The sequence below is a fragment of the Peromyscus californicus genome, unplaced genomic scaffold (assembly GCF_007827085.1).
Source record: "Peromyscus californicus insignis strain IS unplaced genomic scaffold, ASM782708v3 Scaffold_4__1_contigs__length_199733344, whole genome shotgun sequence".
NCBI classification, from domain to species: Eukaryota; Metazoa; Chordata; class Mammalia; order Rodentia; family Cricetidae; genus Peromyscus; species Peromyscus californicus.
The window spans coordinates 18,169,755-18,191,016 of NW_026294562.1; the positions used below are offsets into that span (position 1 = coordinate 18,169,755).

The window sequence follows — 21,262 nt, forward strand, 5'->3', positions numbered from 1 at the left end:
TGAGGGTGGTCGAGTGAGGCTCATATTATTCAGAGCAGAGGCCAGCTTTTTTTCTGATCTGCAATGCAATGAACCCTGTTTCCAGGAGATGCTGATGCCCATGCTATGGCTGTAGAGTCAATGACTTTAGAAGGTTTCCTTTCCATTGCAAGATATTTAGCCTGAGTCCTACTCTGGAATTCAGAGTCGAAAATCAAGAACAAATAACAGGAAATATGTCCCAGTGTGGACAACCTTTGGCTCTGGTAAATAAGAACGAAGCAGTCAATCTGAGTGCAGGGAGAAAAGTGAGATTCCAGAATGGCAGTGCCAACAGAGAATTACCAAGTTCAGCATTTCTAGGTGACCTTGCAGTCACGTTCTTCCTTAAAGCATCCCCTGGCTTCTCTAGTGGCACCATCACCGTCCCCGGACAATTCCAGGGGGAAGGTCTGGTGGGATTCCAACCGAAGTGCGTATCTGAGCCCCAAACAGTGAGATTTCTTGACTCCTCTGGGGAGATGGACCTTGAGGACATGCCTCTCGGGTTATATTCTAGTGACCTACGGAATGACAAGCGCTAGTGCCTACTACTACACCAAAGTGATGTCTGAGCTGTTCCTACATACCCCATCAGACTCTGGGGTCTCCTTCCGGACCATCAGCAGCATGGCAGACTTCTGGGATGTAAGTATGACAATGCCTTCCCCCTCTCTCTCCTTCTTAGTAGTCTGAGACACAGGCCAGAGTCCAGGGCGGTCAGTCTGGAACCGGGGAAAATTAAAGAATAAAGCTGGATTAACAGCTTGGACCAGAGTGTGCAGCTGGAGGTTGGAGAGAGATGGGGATGTTGACTGGAGGTTGACTAGCAAGAGCAGGACTAGCGCTTGGGTCAGAAAGGGAAGCTGAACTTCAAAACACAATATTCTAAACTGTATTTTAGTCAAGTTCAGAAGGTCAGCTGTGAGGGTCCAAAAACAGGCAAGTTGAAGGCCAGGGAATGAGGGCAAATGTCATGCACTGGGTTAGGAGGAGGCGGGACCAGGCCCAACCCAGGTTCTGGTCCAGTTTGCTCAGGGCCCACTCCTGGACAGTTTGTACTGGACAAAGTGGTACAACAATCAGAGCCTGGGTCGTGGCTCCCCCTCCTTCATCTACTATGAGAACCTGCTGCTGGGAGCCCCGAGGTTGCGGCAGCTGCGGGTGCGCAACGACTCCTGTGTGGTTCACGAGGACTTCCGTGAGGACATTTTGAACTGCTACGATGTCTACTCTCCGGACAAGGAAGATCAGCTCCCTTTTGGGTCTCTCAATGGCACAGCGTGAGTGAGCCCCTGCCAAAAGCGCAGGGCCACCCCTTTTGAGCTTGCCATCAGCCCAGGGTGTGGGAAAAACTTGTATGAAACTTAAAAACCTTAAGGGTGGGCATCTTAGGAGACTTGGAGACCACTCCCTCAGTCCCAACAATGCCTCTTTGAGGACACACATTTTGGTGTGTGTTGTTCAGGTGTGGAGGAGGCAGGTTAGCAGAAAAGACACGGCCTTGTTCCCACACATAGGCACCAGTTCCACCCTTCCTGGAAGGCAGAGTCCCTTGGGGTGTGTGGCCCATGAATGAAGTTCATGCAGCCGTCCAAGTCATGGTCAGAGAGTTTGACTCCTGGGTCCTGATGCAGGAAGCAGAAAGGGATGGAAGATGGATGAGGGAGGAAGAGAGGAAAGGAGGAGGGTAGGGAGGATGGGAAAGGAGGAGGGTAGGGAGGATGGGAAAGGAGTAAGCAGGAGAGAAATGGGGGTGGAGGAGGCTAGAATAAGGTATCCTGGGGTTGGCCAGCCAGCTATAGAACCACAGGAACTAGAAAACCATTTCTGGATTTATGGCCCAAGTGTTTCCTTCATGTACACTACACAGCCTGGGCCCAACAGTGCATTTTACCTAGTGAAAAAAGGGAGATGCTTACAATTGAGTTTCAGGGATATCACCAGATAGCTAGCTCTCTTGGGATTCCCTGAGTCTCCATTTCCTCTACTGCAAAATATGGGCAGTATTTTCCCTCTCTTTCCAAACAACTGTTAGTAGCAAACAAAATGATATATGTGGAGCATCTATTGTATGTGATATTATGTGCACTATATGTGACATTACATACAAGGTGTATAAGATATGTTTCTCACAAAATTATGTATGTATCACATATAATACATGCACACATATATATGTATAGTGCAGTAAGTATATATAGATACACAATGCATGTGGAACTGTGAAGCCAGGCATTCATAACTGCCTTAGGGGCTGAGTGTTTAGCCTGATTCTGACCTCTTTGCACAGATGGCCTTTTTTCTTCTGCAGGTGGACATACCATTCACAGAGTGAGCTGGGGGGCTCCTCTCACTGGGCCAGGCTTACAAGCTACAGTGGGGGTGGCTACTACTTGGACCTTCCAGGATCCCGACAAGCCAGTGCAGAGGCCCTCCAAGGCCTTCAGGAGGGACTATGGCTAGACAGGGGCACTCGGGTGGTCTTCATTGACTTCTCTGTCTACAATGCCAACATCAACCTTTTCTGTATTCTGAGGTAAGGACCCTTCCCCCACTGTATCTCTTTGTCCACGGTTCCTGGTCCATCTGATGTGATTGAGACCTTTCCTGACCCGGTACCCTGTGGTGGACGTGAAGAGCCAGGGGAACAGGAGGAACTGTCCCAGTCGGGTCCCCACTAGCAATCTCACCTTCCTCACAGACTGGTGGTAGAGTTCCCAGCCACAGGAGGGGCCATCCCGTCCTGGCAAATCCGCACAGTTAAGCTGATCCGCTACGTGAGTAACTGGGACTTCTTCATCGTGGGCTGTGAGGTCATCTTCTGTGTCTTCATCTTCTACTATGTGGTGGAGGAAATCCTGGAAATCCACCTGCATCGGCTTCACTACCTCAGCAGCATCTGGAACATTCTGGACCTTCTGATCATCTTGGTGAGGGATTTGAGACATACTGGAGGGTGGAGAGACCTCTGCTTTGATAGGGGGTCCAAGTTCTTCCTTTTGGAGACTCAAACCCTCCTTTGGACTTAGTGGAAGCACTGTGCCAAATCTCCCCGAGAGAAAGGTTGATGCTCCCTGGCTCAGACTTTGGGAAAACTTGCCCTGCACGTCTCCCCTCCTCCTCACCCATGAATGGGTCCTCCTTTTTCCTTTATGCAAATCTTTTCGGAATCTCTCCTGCCTTTTGTTTTATGACCTGACCTTTTGAGAATCCTACTGTTTCTCTTTTATATTTGAATACTCTGGCCCTTCTTTGTCATCTTCTTCCTACTAACAAGACACATTTGTTTTGTTGTTTTATTTTTACATTTATTTGTGTGGATGTGTGTGCATGTGTGCCTGTGTGTGCAAGTGTGCCTGCGTATGCATGTACACATGCAACAGTGTGTTTGTGAAGTCAGAGGACACCTTATAAGAGTTGGTTCTCTCCTTCCACCATGTGGGTCCCCTGGACCAAACAAACTCAGGTGGCCAGGCTTGGCAGGAAGTGTCTTTACCTGCTGAGCCGTCTCACTGGCCTGTAGACAAATTTCTGAACAGTCCCATCAAATAAGAAACACAGAGCCAAACACAGAGGCAATAGCCAAAGAGATCAGAGAACTAGCGAAGAGCCACGACTACCTTATCTTACCACCTTGCTGCCATTGCTTCCCCCAGAGAGTTTCTTCCCATCTAACTTGTGTTTTTATTGCTTTTCTGTTCTGCCTTCTCACTGACGCTAAGCCGAGCCACATGACTTCCTCGTCACTGCCTGTCTATACAGACCTCCAGATCTCTGTAGTTGGCACTAGGATTAAAGGCTCGTGTCACCATGCTTGATTGTGTCCTTGACCACACAGAGACTCTGCCTGCCATGTGATCAGACCAAGGGCCTGTGCTACCACTGCCTGACTCCTGTTTATGGCTATGTGACCTTGCTATGTGACCTCTGATCTCCAGGCAAACTTTATTTATTAACATACAAATAAAATCACATTTCGGCACAATTAAAATATCACCACACTGGCCCACACATTTATTTCTTTTGACCAAGGCTTGGGAGTGATGGGGATGCGGAGACATCATATTCCTCAGTACCACTTCCCCATAGTTCTTTACAACCTTCCTATTTCCTATGGCCCCAAAGCCTTCTCTTGGGCTGTAGGGAATTTATGCTGCTCCCTGGTCACCCACGCTGTTCCATCTGGACCTCAGTTAGTGAACATCTCAGCAGAGGATGTTCCTTGCCCCAGCTCTCCTCTGGGAGCTCATCTTTGAACTTCCCTTAAGGTTCCTTTGACTTCTCTGACACCCCCCATGACTCCTGTGTGGCAGCTCTCCGTTGTGGCCGTGGGTTTCCACATATTCCGAACCTTGGAAGTAAACCGACTGATGGGAAAGCTCCTGCAGCAGCCAGACACTTACGCAGACTTTGAGTTCCTGGCCTTCTGGCAGACACAGTACAACAATATGAATGCAGTCAACGTTTTCTTTGCCTGGATCAAGGTACCCGGTCTTGCCTCCCACCTCTGCCCCAAGGCTCTCACTTACCTTCCTCCACGTGGCTCTCGTTTTTTGGTCTGATTTGGTACCTCCTGGGGCCTCCATCGGTCCCTGGAGTGTTCCATGCTTTTCACCTTTTCTCTTGATTCTCCGTGACCCTTGCAGATCTTCAAGTACATCAGCTTCAACAAAACCATGACCCAGCTCTCCTCCACACTGGCTCGCTGCGCCAAGGACATCCTGGGCTTCGCTGTCATGTTCTTCATCGTCTTCTTCGCCTATGCCCAGCTTGGCTACCTGATTTTTGGGACCCAAGTGGAGAACTTTAGTACTTTCGTCAACTGCATGTGTGTGTCCTGCCCCCCGCCCCTGGGCCCCTCTCTCTCCAGCTCCCAGGGTGTGTGCAATTTGGGGAAGAGAGTCACGTGTATGGGTGTGTCAATGCTTAAAGTTTCTGAGAGTGCCCTAAAGTTCAGGTTTGTGCTCAAGTCATTTACAGGACATCTCTGTCTATGATATCGCATTTATTGCATTAGGTGCAGTGAGGGGTCTGTTTGTGGTTGGGAAAGTGGGATGGGGTATGAATTGGGGCAAATGTTTGTCTAGGCTCTGGGTGAAGCCCTGATCTGATCTCTCAGTTTCACTCAGTTCCGGATAATCCTTGGGGATTTTGACTACAATGCCATCAACAATGCCAACCGAATCCTGGGTCCTGTGTACTTCGTCACCTATGTCTTCTTCGTCTTCTTCGTGCTCCTGGTGAGGGTCCTTCTGAGGGCTGGGGACAGGAGGGCCTCCAGGTGGGGCTTTGACCCCACGGGCCTCCCACTTAGGATTATAACTGGTTTCTCACAGCATGGGGGACAGTGTGTGGAGGTGGAGTTCTTTTGGGATTTCTGAGAGCTGGTTAAGGTGACAATGACACCAGATGGCGGTAGTGTGAGGGACATAAAGGAAACTGTGCATTCTCCCGGGAAAACCGACTTCTCATCTTCCAAGGATAGAAAGGGAGTGGGGAAATGCCTCATGAGGAGCAGGAGAGACCGCTAGAAGCCTCTGTGCCTGTTCTCCAAGAGGCCCTTTCCTCTGTGGCATTCATGATGGTTTGTTTCTATTGCCAGTGTTTGCCGGTAGTTCTCTCTTGCCCACGGGGAAATATCTGAGATTTATTTTCTAGATTTATTTATTTTATGTGTATGTGTTTTGCTTATATGTGTGACGTATGCATATGCAACATGTGTGTGCCTGGTGCCTGCAGAGGTTAAAAAAAGAGTTGAACTCCCTAGATTTGGAGTTCCAAATGGCTTCGAGCTATGGCATGGGTGCTGGGAACTGAACTATGGTCATCTGTAAGAGCAACAAGTGCTCTAAAGTGCCAAGCCATCTCTCCAAGTCCCTGAGTGTGGTTTTTATTAATATAAAAGGAAAGTATCCTTATTTGATTAACTGATGGAGACACAGGCATGGGATTGGGATCAATGGTAAAGAAGAGAGCACGTTTGTGCTTTCACATGGAAAAATGACAACTTCAGTGATTGGTGGGCCCTTGTGTAGGGGAGGTCCATGGCATATGTTGGGATATCTTGGTGTTTAGCAAGGTCACTGCAGCATCTGAGAATGAACCTCAGGCAGATGAAGGGCCATGATCTGTCCTTAACAGAAAGGACAAAGGGTGGACTTTCAGGCTCTTGAGAGGCAAGTATGGGTGGCCTGCAGTGCTGAGATTGAGAACATTTTTTTTTTGTTTGTTTGTTTTGGGTATTTTTTGTATTTATTTATTTATTTATTTATTTTTCGAGACAGGGTTTCTCTGTGTAGCTTTGCGCCTCTCCTGGAACTCACTTGGTAGCCCAGGCTGGCCTCGAACTCACAAAGATCCGCCTGGTTCTGCCTCCCAAGTGCTGGGATTAAAGGCGTGCGCCACCACCGCCCGGCTTGTTTTTTTTTTTTTTTTTAAAAAAAAAACAAAAAACATGTGTGTGGGACATAGAGTAAGAAGGCTCAGTGCTTTTAGTGGGGTTGAAGGTGAAAACCTGGGTTACAAGCCAGGCATGGTGGTGCACACCTTTAATCCCAGCAGGGGAGGCGGAGGCAGTCAGATCTCTGTAGGTTCGAGGCCACACTGGTCTACATAGCAAGTTCTAGGATAGCCAGGGCTACACGGAAAGATCCTGCTTCAAAAAACCCATGTCCATACTTTTTCCTTTAGAACATGTTCCTGGCCATCATCAATGACACATACTCAGAGGTCAAGGAGGAGCTGGCTGGCCAGAAGGATGAGTTACAGCTTTCTGACCTCCTGAAACAGGTGACTCCTCAGTGTCTTTGAGGAGCATGTCTCCCTCTGGGTTTGGCTCCAAGGTGCTGCGCCATGGTAGTGTGTGTTCTTGCCTGGTGCAGGCAGATGTCTGTGTTCTTGAGAGCCTTTGACTTGCTCTTGGGGGCTTGAGATTTTTAGGTGGAGGTGGGCGGCCGATGGCCGTGAGGACCATGTGGGGACTCCTGCCTGCTCCCTTTCCCTTTCAGAGCTACAAGAAGACCCTACTAAGGCTGCGCCTGAGGAAGGAACGGGTTTCAGATGTGCAGAAGGTCCTGAAGGGTGGGGAACCGGAGATCCAGTTTGAAGATTTCACCAACACTTTGAGGGAGTGAGCAACTGGAGATCCAACCTTATTTGAAATTAGTCTAATTTGTGACCTTCAACTACACATCTTTTGCTGATAAGCCTTGATCTCTGGGCCTGTGGTCTTGACTTATGGCTCCTGACCTTGACTCATGGGTCTTTCTAATCCTGACTTTCAGAATTATGACCTTGCTTTCCAGATCTCTGACCATCATCTATATATATTCTGGACCTTATTCAACAACTTTTACGCCTAATGTAACAGTGTAATTATCCTATTATTATATACACCCCACCCAAATTATCGGGCAAATATATTGTGAGGACCATCTGTGGATCAGGCTTGAGTAGGGGATGACACAATTAAATGAGGCAAAAATCTTTGTCTCTTAGGAGCTCAAAGGCATGTAAGCAAATAAGCCAAGACAGACTAAGTTCAAGAACAGCAGTGACTTAAAGAGAGGGAGGCATGGAGTAAAAAGAGCTATCAATCCCCTTTGAGATTAAAGGAAGGCTTCCAGGAAGAGGTGATGACTGAAAAGGATTTTAAAGAATACCTAGCTTACACATGGACAAGCAGAGGAAGGCCAGTGTGATAGCTGAGCACCGCTAAGATATCAAATGAATGGTGAGTTATAGGGGGAATCGAGGCCATGGCCAAAGGCCATGTTGGGAAAGACCTTCAACATCACCACTGTATCCAAGGAATTGGGTGCCCAGGAGGGACTTTAAAGCAAGGAATTGGTGCTCTTAGATGTGTGTTTTCTGTTACATTTTATTGCTTTGGAGTTTGGTCTCACTTTAGTACCCAGGTTCACCTCGAACTTGATTTGATTCTTCCTCTAGCCTCAGCCTCCCAAGTACCTAAGACTTGTAGACATCTTCCACCATGCTCAGGTATTAAACCTGCATTTTAAAATGTCAGTTATTCTCTTTATGGAGGATGGATTTCAGGAGTAGCGAGTGTAAGGGAAGCTAGAGCTGTGGGGGTAGCAGCAGGCTATCTAGGAGCCTGTGTGAGATCCTGAGGGAGCCTGTGTGAGATCCTGAGGGCCTAACCCAGCCAACAAGAGTCAGGACATGAAGAAGTGAAAGAACTTGTTGGGGGTAGAATCACTGGACTCTGAAGATCCTGGCTTTCCTGTGTGACCCTCTTCTTCCCCAGAAAGCAAGACCCAGAGATCAAGACTCTTACAAGAGTCTAGTAAAAGGGCAGGGAGACCATGTTTGAGTGATTATGGTTACCTCATTGCCTTGTTCTCCTTAGACTGGGGCATGCAGAGCATGAGATATCTGAGCTCACGGCTGCCTTCACCAAGTTTGATCAGGATGGGAATCAGGTTCTGGATGAGAAGGAGCAGGCACAGATGGGACAAGATCTGGAAGAGGAGAGGGTAAGTAAGCAGGGCTGGGTGATAGGGAGGAAGGATGAACACATTGCTTACTTGTCCTCCCTCTCCAGCATACCCAAGATAAACCCTCCCAAAAATGAGCAGGAAAGAACTCTCTAGAACAGTGGTTCTCAAGCTGCTGCATATTAAATATTCCAGAGAGCCTTTAAACAGCTGCACTCTTCAGGCCACATATCCTAGACCAATTAGATCAGAAGCTCTGGGTGGTAGGGCTGAAACATTAGAACTTTCTAAAATTTCCAAGGTGATTCCAGCACGTAGCCAAGGGTCAGAACCATTGCTTTGCAAAAGGGACCAGTTCCCAAGATCTTCCCTGATGATCCTCTAGAAGAATCGTCGTGAGCATTGCTCCCCAGGTCTTTCTAGAATGTGCTCCCTAACTGAGTGGGAAATAAGGTGGATTCCAGCTGTAAAGAACTCAGAGGACGCAATTGAAATTGATCCTACTATACCTGCTCCATCCCTATTCAGTGTAGGTCACAAAGTTCAAGGGCAGTGCAATCAGAGACAGGGAATGACAACAACAAGAAAGGGGGCCCAAAGAGACTGTGAGCCTGTTCACAGCAGAGGACAGATTAAAGCCTCCCAGAATCAGGGCTGGAGAGATGGCTCAGCACTTAAGAGCTCTGGCTGTTCTTCCAGAGGTCCTGGGTTCAATTCCCAGCACCCACATGACAGCTCACAACTGTCTATAACTCCAGTTCCAGGGGATCTGACACTCTCACACCAATGTACATAAAATAAATTTAAATAAATTATGTATAAAAAAGCTTCCCAGACTCATCTTATCCCCTCTAACATACATCTTCCCAATCAGGTGGCCCTCAGTGCTGAGATTGAGAACCTAGGCCAGTCCATTGGATATAGCCCAGCAGGTGAATTGGGCACAGAAGCTACGAGAGGAGGATGCTGGGTTTCTGGAGAAGAATTTTACAAGTATGTGGAGGCAGAGACCAGGGATGGCTGGCTGTGACATCTCTGCTTGAGAATCTTTCCACACCTTCCCAATTCCCTTTCCTAGTCCAGGGGGGATTTCTGTTCCCCTGTGATTCTCCCTTCAAGGTTGGGCCTCATCTTTCTCATTCCCATCCAGACAAGCACCATTGTATTATCTCCAATACATACCCCTGTGCATATCCAGAGACATATTTCTGCTTCCTTTGTCTCTCTCAAATCCTACACAGGCTCACAAGGAGAGTTCTGCAGGTGGAGAGTGTTCTGGAAGGAATTGTGTCCCGGGTTGATGCTGTGGGTTCAAAGCTGAAAATGCTGGAGGGGAAAGGGGACCTGGCTCCCTCCCCAGGAATGGTGAGTACCCTTCCGCTGCATCTTCTGAGTTCTTTACAGCTGGAATCCATCTTATTTCCCACTCAGTTAGGGAGGACATTCTAGAAAGACCTGGGGAGCAATGCTCACAATGGCCATAGATCAGCGGAGGTGGAGGGCAGGCCCAGAGGTTGCTTAAGTCAGTCTATAGATTTCCTTGACCTTTGAGGAGGGCCTTTGTTTTAGTTTTTTCGAGTTGTTATAATAAACTATCAAAGATTAGATTGCTTATAAACAATGGAAATGCACTTTTCAGAGTTTGGGAGGGTGGGAGGAGTCTAAGACAAGGTACCAGCAGGTTCAGAACCCTGTGAAAGCCTCTTTCTTGCTTCACGGACTGCTCAATTCTTGATGTGTTCTCATACGGCGGCAGGAAAAAAAGGGCACTAATCCCCTTTATAAGGGCTCCACACTCATGACCTCATCACCCAGCAAAGCCCTCATTTTCTAGTACTGTCACACTGGGGATTGATCATGTCAGCATAAGACTTTGGGGAGACACAGACATTAGTCTATAGCAGTCTAGATTCTCTGTAATTAGATTCAGAGAAAAATTAATCACTCCTTCAAATGAGCTATTCCTTTTTCTTCCAGCAGGAGGAGCTAGCTGTTTGGAAGAACCTATAACCAGTCCTAGTTGTCATTTCAACCCCCTTGGGAGTCCAGGGTGGGCAGGAGAATGGAAGAGATCCCCAAACATCAGACAGCAAGTTCTCTCTCTATGCCTTCCCAGAAGCCTCTTCTCCATGTACCCCCCACTTCTAGGGCATCATGTCTTATGACAGCTGCTGTGGAGTCCCACCCTGTATCTGTCCTTTTGAGCCAGTGTTTTTGTGTGTAGCTGGGCAGCATGTATAGGCTTGGCCCTTGGTGTTTCTGTATGTAGTCACACAGCTCTGAAAAGTAGCATTTCCTACCTGGCTTCTCACTTGCTGTGCATTTACTTCTGCCATAGTGATTAACATCAATATAAACAAAAGGAAGAGATGGCAATGACTCTCCTGAAGAACTCAGACAGCCATGATTGGTCAAAAGGTAGAAGCCCAAAGAGTAGGCAATGGATATGTCTCCCTACTTTGCAGTCAATCATACTCTTCTCCTATGTGTGTCTAGAGATCTGCCATTGGCACGCATGGGTGTGTGGAGGGGGTTTTCTCTTCCCCTATGAAGTTTCCCTGTAAGAGAGGAAAGGAAGCCCTGGGGGAAAGTAGACTCTTGTGTGGTGAGATTCCAACAGAGGAGTTAAGAGGGACACCCTCAAAGGTGAAGTCAATGCAGGCTCTGCTGGAGGACCCCACCCTCCGATTCTGATGTTCCACTGAACACATAGAACCAACCAAGAGGACTTCAAACCTGGAAACAGAACCCAAAGGGAATCAGGGAAGGAAGTGATGTCAGGGTTCAGGGAAGGAAGTGACGTCAGGGTTCGTTGATCTTTGGACTAATATTATGTGGTGGTCTCTGACTCTGTTCATCATAGGACAACATGGGGTTCCAAGGTGACTATCAATAAAATCCTTTAGAGAACAGGTCTTTGCATTTGCTTCTGGGGTTATAGAGAGAAGACAGGAGGATAGAAACGTAAGCTACTCGAGTGCACTCTCTGGAAGGTACAAGAGTGGGAGCCAATCAATGTCAAGGAGTTTGGCTGTCCCAGGAGTCTTGAAATAAGAAGCTCTGGCTCATAGGAATGCTTGAAATGGAAGATACCATGATTACCACAGAAAAGAGTGGAGATGAAGCACCTAGGGAGGATGAGTCCTGCAAGGAGATAGGTTAGGAAGGCTGGGGAGAGGGGTATCTGTAATGTGTGTGTGTGTGTGTGTGTGTGTGTGTGTGTGTGTGTGTGTGTGTGTATGTGTGCGCGCGCAGGAACGAGTCGGTGAAGGATTACTAAGAATAAGACAAGAAACTCTTACACCAAGGTTTTGGATGCTCAGGAGCCTGCATCCTGAAAATTCATACCGCTTCTCCCTCTCCTGTGAGCCCATTCTCCTGCACCTCCCATTGCTCCTCAGTACATCTTCTCATTCAAACCCTTCACTCATGCTTGTTTTCACACCCTGCTGAATATTCCATAAACCTAAGAGACTTGTGCAACAACTAAATACAATCAAGAAAACCAATGTGTCAACTATGATGAACATTCATAGAATGTTCCTTCAAGAAAGGCGCTTTCAATTAAACAGCATTAGGAACTAGCTTGCAGTTTAAGAAACACGAGTCAGAGAGTTGATATTAATCCAAGGCTTGTGGGAAGGGGAAAGGAGAGAATATTTAGGATCAAGAATCAAGGCTGAAAGCTTGTGGGAGACAACTTGCAAAAGCATGGATATTCCCTGAGCCATTCTTTGGTGAGTGAAACACGTCAGGGTTCTAGAGTCTTGGGAGGAGGCGCCTATCTTCAATAACTCCAGCTGACAAATTATGGGTCCACTGTGGGGCCACCACCAAGACAGGCTGAAGCCAGGTGACAGTTCTAGGGTATGGCCGTAGAAATGAACGCATCTTCAACACCAGGTACTGTGATTCTCATCAGCGGGTTGAGTCACAATAGCCTGGCTTAGCTTCCGTTTCGCCTTCATGCTTGGCCCTTTGATAAAAGGTCATTACTTGAGGCGTGACTCAGTCAAGATGAGCAAAGCCGGGAGGGTGCGAGCGCGCGCGCGGCGGGCCGGGGCGGGGCGGGGCGGGGCGGGGCGCTCGCGGGGCGCACGCGCAGACGCTTCGGAACCGGAAGCGGAGTTGGGCCGGGCATGGCGGCGGCTGCGGAGGGCGTCCCTGCGACGCGACGCGAGGAGCCGGCTAGAGGTACTACCCGGCGTGGATGGAGATGAAGCGGCTAGTGGGGGGCTGGGTCCGGATGCAGGCGCGGGTGCACCTGTCGGCCTCGTCGGGGCACTGAGATGAAGGTCTGGCCCCTGAGCCAGGGAATGGAGTTGGCGATTCAGGTGGGCGAGTGCGAGGTGGGGGGGCTTGAGAGCACGGCAGGTGGAGAGCGAAGGCGGCTCGACCGCATGAGCACAGGTCGGGAGGGACGTAGGAAGAGTTGGCTTTGGCTGGGTTAGATCTGGGTATGGAACATTTACGCACACACACACTCCCACCCCGCCCTCCTTCACTCCCTGGACCAGATGATGCTGCGGTGGAGACAGCCGAGGAAGCAAAGGAGCCCGCCGAAGCTGACATCAATGAGCTCTGCCGAGACATGTTCTCCAAAATGGCCACATACTTGACTGGGGAGCTGACAGGTGAGACGCCATCCTGGCTGATGCCGGTCCTGCAGTTGTCGCGTTTTCTCTGCAGAAACCTGAGAGGTGCCGTAGCGGCGCCCGTCAGTGGTTGAATGGGAGGAAAAGAGCCCCACCCCTTCTTTCCCTAGGGTAGCTCAGGACCCACTTTAGAAACGCAAATCGTAGGCCTCTTCTAATGTAGTAAGGACAGCTAACAACAAAAATTCGGCACTATTAGTCAAGAAGTGCCTCCCTAGGGGAGGTGTGTTTTAAACATGATTGTGAAGGAAATGGAAAAGGGGGAAATGATACAATTAGTAAAAGAGTTGGGATCAGCAATCAATTTGATTAGGCCAGTAGGTTAGTGTGACGATTTGGTGATCCGCTCTTGGGACACAGTTAGATTCAGTTCAGTGTGCCTGCACTCTGTGTCTGTGTATGAGGTGGAGTTAGAAAGTGGAGTCTGTTGTAAGCACTTACATGGTTTTGCTTCTCCAGAATTTTTTTTTAAATCACACTTACTTTGTGTTTGTGTGTGTTTGTGTGTATACACGCACTCAAAGGTCACATGACTACTGGTTATCCCCTACCATGTAGGTTGGGAGTACCACACTCAGAACTGCAGGCTTCATAGCCAGTGCCTTTACCAGGTGAGCCTTCTCACAGGCCCCACCTCCAAAAATTGTCTGGGATTTTAATTTGTGAACCAGAGTCTATAAGAAAAGGCTTAATAGAGATGTTGAGGGGTTGTAAGTCACTGATGTATCAGCCTGATTATTCATTTATTTTTGAACAAGAGAAACCGAGTAGCAAAATTTAGATTTGTGGGTTATCTCTGCAGATTCTACAGATTTGGCAATAGTAATTTAACCATTTCTTGAAGACTTTTTTTTTAAATCTGTCTAACCAGTCACTAAAGCTGTTATGTTGTTATAAACTACATAACCTTCTTCAGTGCTCACAGCCCACAGGTCCCTACCTGTGGCAGTGGTTTAAGACTAGTTTATTTTGGCATGGGTCCACTATGAGGAGCCCACATGGAAGCGCCCACCATTAATCCCAGCCTATTTTGGCAGACTTTTAAAAAGACGGTATGATTTGGTTTGTTTTCACTACTCGCTGGTTCCTCTCCTTTAGTGTGACTGAGTGTCCTTTGCCATGTTCTTTTACTCTTGTTTTTCATTTGTTGCAGTTTAGAAATGGTTTTCTGTACCAGTGCCTTAAAATTAGTAAACAGGGTGCTGGGCTGAGAGGGAACATATTCCTCGGTGGAAGTGAATGATTTCCTTGTGCTTATTATATAAACTCTTGCATCACTTCGTTCACATTCTTTTGCTGGCGTCCAAGCGTGTGGCCCTTGTTTTAGAGATTATTATTTGATAGCGGCGAGAGGGCAGATGTGGAGGAGAATAGGAACAGAGGAGCAGTTGTTCAGAAAGCAGTGGGAGTCTGAGGCAAAGTGCAGAGGTAACAAGGATGAAATGGAGAGTGTGGGTGTGAGCACATGACAGCAGGGGACTCCACAGGATCTGCTGAGGTGAGTATTGAGCAGCCTAAGATACTTGTGAGGTTTTCAGTGTGCATGGGACCATCAACCAAAATAGGGAAGCTGAAAAGAGGAACCATGTTTATGTGGGAAACTGTTTCAGTTTGGGCTTGACTGTTTGTAGCTGTTACTGAAATGCTTGGGTGGGTTATCTGAAGATACTCAGGTGCCTCGTGCATGTGAGTCCAGAGCTCAGAGACTGATCTTTGCAGGGAGGCATCATGTGGAGGTGGAGGCTATGCAGAACAGGATTGCCAAGGAAGAGCTCACTGGTGGACCTCTTAAGGGCCTAGACTGACATCAGGAGATGGAGCAGTTCATTGTGAGTTGCTAGGGATTGAACCCAGGGCTTTGCATATACAAAGCCATTGCTCTGTCTAGTAAGCTACATTTGCAGCCCCAAATAATTTTTGTAGATAATTACTTAAAGTTCCAAAGATTCTAAGTGATTATAAAACTAAGTTAAGCCAGTGTTATTTCTCCACTATGGTCATTCTTACTTGTACAAATGCTTTTTGAGAAGAAAGATTTTAATTTACTAATTTGTGTGTGTGTGCGCATGTGCAAAATGCATGCACATGCACACGCATGTCACAAGCCCACACATGCATGTGTATGTAGTTACGTGCCATAGTTCATGTGTGGAGGTCGGAGGACAGCTTTTGGGAGTCAGCTCTCTCCTTTCACCATCTGGGTTCCAGGGACTGATTGTTTTGAAAGCATGAAGACCTGAATTTGGGGGAGGTAGAAGTAGGAGGATTCCTAGAACTCACTGCCAGTCTAGCAAAATTGATGAGCTCCCATTTCAGTGAGAAATCTTGTAGGGAAGAAATAAGGTGGATAGCAATTGAGAAAGACCCATTGACCTCTAGCCTGCACACACCTATGTACACACACACACACACACACACACACACACACACACACACACACACTAGTTGATGCCATATATGCACATACACATATGTGCATAGAAGGTTTGTCTCTCTAGTTGATGATGTATATAATATGATAAAAACCTTTAAATTATATATATATTTGGGGTTTTTGTTGTTGTTTTTTTTGTTTTTTAACTTGAGACAGTGTTTCCCTGTGTAGCCCTGGCTGTCCTGAAACTCACTCAGAGATCTGTCTGCCTCTGCCTCCCAAGTTCTGGGATTAAAGGTGTGTGCCACCACAGTATATATTTTTTATTCTATAGAAGTACCAGGATTATTATTTCCCCTCTCTTTTCTTTGACATGAGTTTACCATTTTCTAACTATGACACAAACTCTTCTAGACATTGCTTAGTTTATTTTGTTGATTGCTGCCTCAGTTTCTACTTAGATATTCAGGTTTTAAGCTAAGTATAAATGTCACAGATTGAAAGTAACCTGGGGGTCCTCCCTTAAACTTCTATATTCCCTCCCTGAACTCCTTCGACCTAAAATTCTGTATTCCAGTAATTTCAGACAAACCCTAAAGGCATCCCATTCTCTGTTTATTTTTTAAAGCCACCAGTGAAGACTATAAACTCCTGGAAAATATGAATAAGCTAACAAGCTTGAAGTACCTTGAAATGAAAGATATTGCTATAAACATCAGCAGAAACCTAAAGGACTTAAACCAGAAATGTGAGTACAAATTTCCATCACACGAATAAGTACTGCTTGTACTTAATGTTTTCCAGTGCTTGGGGAACAGGGTATTCCTGCCTCCTGGGAGCTCCTGTTCCAAAAAGCATTACCAACCAAGGGGTATGTCTTCCATTCTGAAGATGAGTGTGCTTCGGTGGGATGGTTATTTCTGCTTCTAAACCTTGCTTTTAGTCAGTATATTCCTAGAAGGAAAGTGGGCAGATGAAAGTCTAGAGAATTGATTTAACAAAGCCCCAGGCTGGAGAGATGGCTCAGTATGGTGATATTTTATTTGTGCTGAAATGTGATTTTATTTGTATGTTAATAAATAAAAGTGCCTGGGGGTCAGAGCTAATAGCAAGCCAGAGCAGAAGTCTGGCAGTGGTAGCACTCGTCCTTAATCCCGATCACATGACAGGCAGATCTCTGTGTGTTCAAGGACACCACCAGCCTGGAGACACAATCTCAATACCAACCATAGAAGACCTGGAGGTCTGTATAGACAGGCAGTGACGAGGAGGTCATGTGGTTGGGTTTACAACCAATGAGAAGGCAGAACAGAAAGTCAATAAAAAGACAGATAGATACACAGGAAGTAGGTCTCTTTCAGAGGGGAAGGATGGCAGCGGCAGCGAGGGGTAAGAAAGGGTTTTAGTCTCAGCTCTTAGCTACTGCTCTGACCTCTGGGGCTTTTAACTCTGCATTTGGCTCTGTGTTTCTTTTTTTCTTTTTTTTTTTTTTTTGGTTTTTCGAGACAGGGTTTCTCTGTGTAGCTTTGCACCTTTCCTGGGACTCACTTGGTAGCCCAGGCTGGCCTCGAACTCACAGAGATCCGCCTGGCTCTGCCTCCCGAGTGCTGGCATTAAAGGCGTGCGCCACCACCGCCCAGCTGCTCTGTGTTTCTTATTTAATAAGACTGTTATATCTACAGCTCAGAGGTTAAGAGCACGGGCTGTTCTTCCAGAGGTCCTGAGTTCAGTTCCCAGCAACCACATGGTGGCTCACAACCATCTGTAATGAGATCTGGTGCCCTCTTCTGGTGTGCGGGCATACATGCAGGCAGAACACTATATACATAACAAATAAATAAATCTTTAAAAAAAAAAATGAAAGCCCCAAACGACTACTTTATAAGCAGAAAATCTATAAATTGAAAATGTTAATTTAGAGTGGCCTGATATTTTTCCACTGAAAAATGCTCTTTGTCACTAGGACATCCTTAGTATGGGCATGCTCAAGATGCTGACTCCGTAGCAGAACGGTTGCTTAAGGAATAAGAACTTGACAGAGAAGGAGAATCTGAAAAGGAGAATGACTTACTTTGGCTGGGTCACTGATGTACCTGATAAGCCAGCTGTGTCTTTCCAGAGCATCTGCTCTGCTAATGACACTCATGTCACTTACCCTGGTCTTCATTGGGTGTAGCAGGGAAAACACTAGCTTTCTTACTTTCTCTTCTTTTCTCTATACTTGCTGACATTTGGTTTGTTTCTCAAGATGCTGGACTACAGCCGTATCTGGATCAGATCACTGTGATTGAGGAGCAGGTGGCAGCTCTCGAGCAGGCAGCCTACAAGTTGGATGCTTACTCGAAAAAACTGGGTAATTATTTTTACTTGTATTTTGGTCATTTAAGGTTTATAAATGTTTGTCCTACATGTGTGTATGTGCACCATGTGCATGCAGTACCTCTGGAGGTCAGAAGAGGGCATCTGATCCCCTGGATTTGGAGTTACAAATGGTTTGGAGCTGCCGTGTGGTTGCACGGAACTGAGCCTGTGTCCTCTGAAGCAACAATGAGTGCTTTTAACCACTGAGCCATCTCTCCAGCCATTTTGTTTTAATTTGATAAAGAGTACTCAGCTAGGCATGGTAATACACATCTATAAGCCCAGTACTCAGGAAACTGAGGCAGGAAGATTGGAAATTCATATTCAGGTCAGGTTATACAGTAAGCATGTCTCAAAAAAAAGCCAACCAAACAAACAAAACTTGAGGAATTAATTATTTACTAAATAGCATTTTCTGTAGTTATTGATTTATCAAGCACTGTTCTGAATGATTCACATATATTATATTCTTTATTCTCCCAATAATCTGTGAGGTGATTTTTGGTTTTGTTGTTGATGTTGTTTTGAGACAGAGTCTCCTTATATAGCTCTGACTGTCCTGGAAGTCACTGTGTAGACCAGGCTGGCCCCAAACTCACAGAGACTCACCTGCCTCTGCCTCGTGAGCACTAGGATTAAAGGCATTTGTCACCAGGCGCACAATTTTAAAAAAAAAAATTCCCATCCTCTAGGGAAGAAAAATGTGGTTTAAGAGACAAAGTAACTTAAGGATACAAAGATGATAAAATACATGGAAGAGCCATAAATCAGGTGTCTGATTACAGTGCCAAGCTCTGTTTTGTAGGTTTTGAATTTTATTTTATATGCATATGGTATTTGGCCTGCATGTATGTGTGTGTTAGGATGCCAGATCCCCTGGAACTGGAGTTACAGACAGTGGTGAGCTGCCATGTGGGTGCTGGGAATTGAACCCGGGTCCTCTGGAAGAGCAGTCAGTGCTCTTAACCACTGAGCCATCTCTCTAGCCCCTAGTGCCAAGCTCTTAACTGTGGTTCACCACACTGAATTATCCTTAGTAATGTAGACACATATGCCTTTTAAAAGTGGAATTACTGGTTCTTTGTGTTTTCCTGAAGAATTGCCTTTTCTCTGAGGAGAAGGCTGGTACGTTCACTGTTGCTTGCCGGCTCTGGCTATTATCTGTTTGGTAAAAAGTAATGAGTGTGTTTTCATCCTAGATAGCTTTTGTGGGTTCTTTTATTTTATCATTGCACTTGCTGACTGCTTCAAGACAGAGGTTTGTCAGTGGCTGTTTAACAGCAGTAGTTATCAACAGTTTCACCGTTCACAGTTGTATTTAATAAGTGTTCGCTGTGAATCTCACCACAGAGAAGGCATCACCCCAAGAGCTACTGAGGCTTTAAAAGACAAGAAAAGAGTTGGGTGTGGTGGCGTATGCCTTAATCCTTTGGGAGGTGAAGGCAGGAAGATCAGGAATTCAAGATGAGCCACCTCAGGCTGTCTGAAAATTTGTAAATGAGAAAAAAAAATTTTCAAAAAATCAGGCTTATTTGATGACATTTTCAAACTTTGTATCTTTAGGCTTTTGTATTTTTGCAAACTGCTTTCCTAAAGTGAGATATAAGAAGAAAAAACATGAAAGGACTGGGAATACAGCTCAGTTGGTACAGTGCTTGCTTGCCATGTATGAAGTCCTGGGTTTAAGAGCACCACATCCTGACCTCTATCTAGAACACTGGGGATGGATGCTCAGTGCTGGGTTCTATACCAGGCACTGGACAGATGGCACATTGGTGTGGGCCTGTGGCTCCAACACTCAGAATGTGGAGGCAGGAAAATCAGAAGTCCAAGGTCAGCCTGGGCTGCACAGTGAGTCTGAGGCCAGCTTGAGATTTATTCTTATGCTTTTTTTGTTGGTTTATTTTTGGTTTTTTGAGACAGGGTTTCTCTGTGTAGCCCTGGCTGTCCTCCAGGACTCACACTGTAGATCAGGCTGGCCTCGAGTCTGGAGATCTACCTGCCTCTGCCTCCAAACTGCTGGGATTAAAAGGGTGTGCCATCACCACCCGGCTCAGCTTGGGATTTGTGTGACCTGTCTAGGCTAGGTAGATGTGGGGCTAGGGGTAGGGAAAAGAGTAGCGAAATGGACATAAAAGCAAAAACATATATTTATATTTCCTGGGTGTTCCAGTCTGGTTCTAGAGGGCACCAGGGATTGTTCCTGGAAGGGCAGTTTCAAGATTTATTAAGGCTCCCAATAGGGCAAGTGCCAATAGATCGCCAATAGATCTTGCTTCATTCTGTTTGAGCTATAGAAGCATGTGCTCTTGGCACAGTTAGGACCTAGTGACTGTGGTTTGGACTCTCAGTCAGGGTGTATGCATTTGACTCTTCCAAGTTGGGCAGGTCTTTGATCTCTGTATTTGGGTAGATGATGAGATTGAAGCCGCTGTCTTCTTAATATAGTAGGTATATCTGAACTTGCTTGAAGACATAATAAATGTCTTTGTGAGAGCTAGTATTGAAAGATATAACTCTTCTTCCCCAAACAGAAGCCAAGTACAAGAAGTTGGAGAAGCGATGAAAAATGTGTTTGTGTGGATCAGGTGGTTTGTTTTTTTTAATATGGAAGAATGTCTTATAACCACTAAATCCTGAGGCTGATGAATCATCACAGCTCCTCAAAAGAAATCTGTGCTGGTGAATCCCAAAGCCATGCGATGCTGGATGAACTGGAGGGCTGTGGCCGCTTCCGGGTCTCCTCCAAGGCGGCACCTCACAAGCTCAGACCTGGAACTCCTCCTCTTCAGCTTTGACTTGAATGCTTCATCATCCGTTCGTTCGTTCGTTCGAGAGGGAGACTCTAGAATTCAGGGTGTCCTGGGCTTGCCAGCAGTCAAGTGAGAGCGCTTTCCCTGGTAGTGGTCAGTTAGCACATTGTTTTCTCAATGGCTGGGGTGTTTTGTTTTTTATTGATGATGCTAATGTATTGTTAATAAGATTCTAAATTAAAAATGAAAACAAAACAAATGTGTTTATTGCAACTTATTACTATCTGTGTGTCAGTAATTTGCTTTTTCATAACACTGCAAGTAACAGAAACTTCTAAACTAATTCCAAGCCTAGTCTTAAAGATGGACTAGAAGGAGTGAAGGAGTATTTTTATAACTTAGTGTATGAGAGGTTGCCTCTACCCCACTCCCACCCCAATTAGGGATCGAACCTAGACCTTGAATATGCCTACTCAAGTGCTCAGTCAGGGAGCTATTTCCCCAGCCCCTTTACTTTTTATTTTAAGGCTGGGTCTCTTCTAAGGCAATGGTTCTCAACCAGTGGGTCATTGGCCCCCTCGGGTCACATGTCAGATATCCTGCTTATCAGATATTTACGTTATGATTCATAAGAGTGTC

At 46.3% G+C, this 21,262-nt stretch overlaps 2 protein-coding genes across 4 annotated transcripts in view; both read left to right on the plus strand.

Annotated features, from left to right (window-relative positions):
* Positions 1-11,392, plus strand: part of Pkd2l1 (polycystin 2 like 1, transient receptor potential cation channel) — a 33,321-nt gene extending 21,929 nt beyond the window's left edge. Inside the window, 14 exon segments of the mRNA XM_052711907.1 lie at positions 539-666; positions 1,048-1,301; positions 2,333-2,557; positions 2,723-2,951; positions 4,335-4,505; positions 4,668-4,849; positions 5,141-5,261; positions 6,712-6,810; positions 7,029-7,150; positions 8,393-8,519; positions 9,355-9,473; positions 9,722-9,845; positions 10,461-10,545; positions 11,032-11,392. Of these exon segments, the coding sequence (XP_052567867.1) occupies positions 539-666; positions 1,048-1,301; positions 2,333-2,557; positions 2,723-2,951; positions 4,335-4,505; positions 4,668-4,849; positions 5,141-5,261; positions 6,712-6,810; positions 7,029-7,150; positions 8,393-8,519; positions 9,355-9,473; positions 9,722-9,845; positions 10,461-10,545; positions 11,032-11,174 (2,129 nt within the window). The 3' untranslated portion in view covers positions 11,175-11,392.
* A 1,176-nt stretch (positions 11,393-12,568) lies between these two features.
* Positions 12,569-20,900, plus strand: Bloc1s2 (biogenesis of lysosomal organelles complex 1 subunit 2). 3 transcript variants are annotated; one of them, XM_052712939.1, is made up of 5 exons: positions 12,569-12,674; positions 12,998-13,114; positions 16,138-16,257; positions 17,758-17,862; positions 20,405-20,900. In XM_052712939.1, the coding sequence occupies exons 1-5, from the start codon at positions 12,620-12,622 to the stop codon at positions 20,434-20,436; spliced, it is 429 nt and encodes a 142-aa protein (XP_052568899.1). In that variant the 5' UTR covers positions 12,569-12,619; the 3' UTR covers positions 20,437-20,900. The 3 variants fall into 3 exon arrangements, with proteins under 3 accessions (XP_052568899.1, XP_052568900.1, XP_052568901.1); XM_052712940.1 differs by lacking the exon at positions 12,569-12,674 and adding an exon at positions 12,698-12,814; XM_052712941.1 differs by lacking the exon at positions 12,569-12,674 and adding an exon at positions 12,755-12,775.
* Positions 20,901-21,262: the final 362 nt, after the last annotated feature.

Excerpts from the sequence above, each read along its gene's own strand:
- Bloc1s2 (XM_052712939.1), top strand. The coding sequence starts at position 12,620 with ATGGCGGCGGCTGCGGAGGGCGTCCCTGCGACGCGACGCGAGGAGCCG. Across the intron at positions 12,675-12,997 it reads ACGCGAGGAGCCGGCTAGAG|ATGATGCTGCGGTGGAGACA; the intron begins GTACTACCCGGC and ends TCCCTGGACCAG. Across the intron at positions 16,258-17,757 it reads AAAGGACTTAAACCAGAAAT|ATGCTGGACTACAGCCGTAT; the intron begins GTGAGTACAAAT and ends TTGTTTCTCAAG.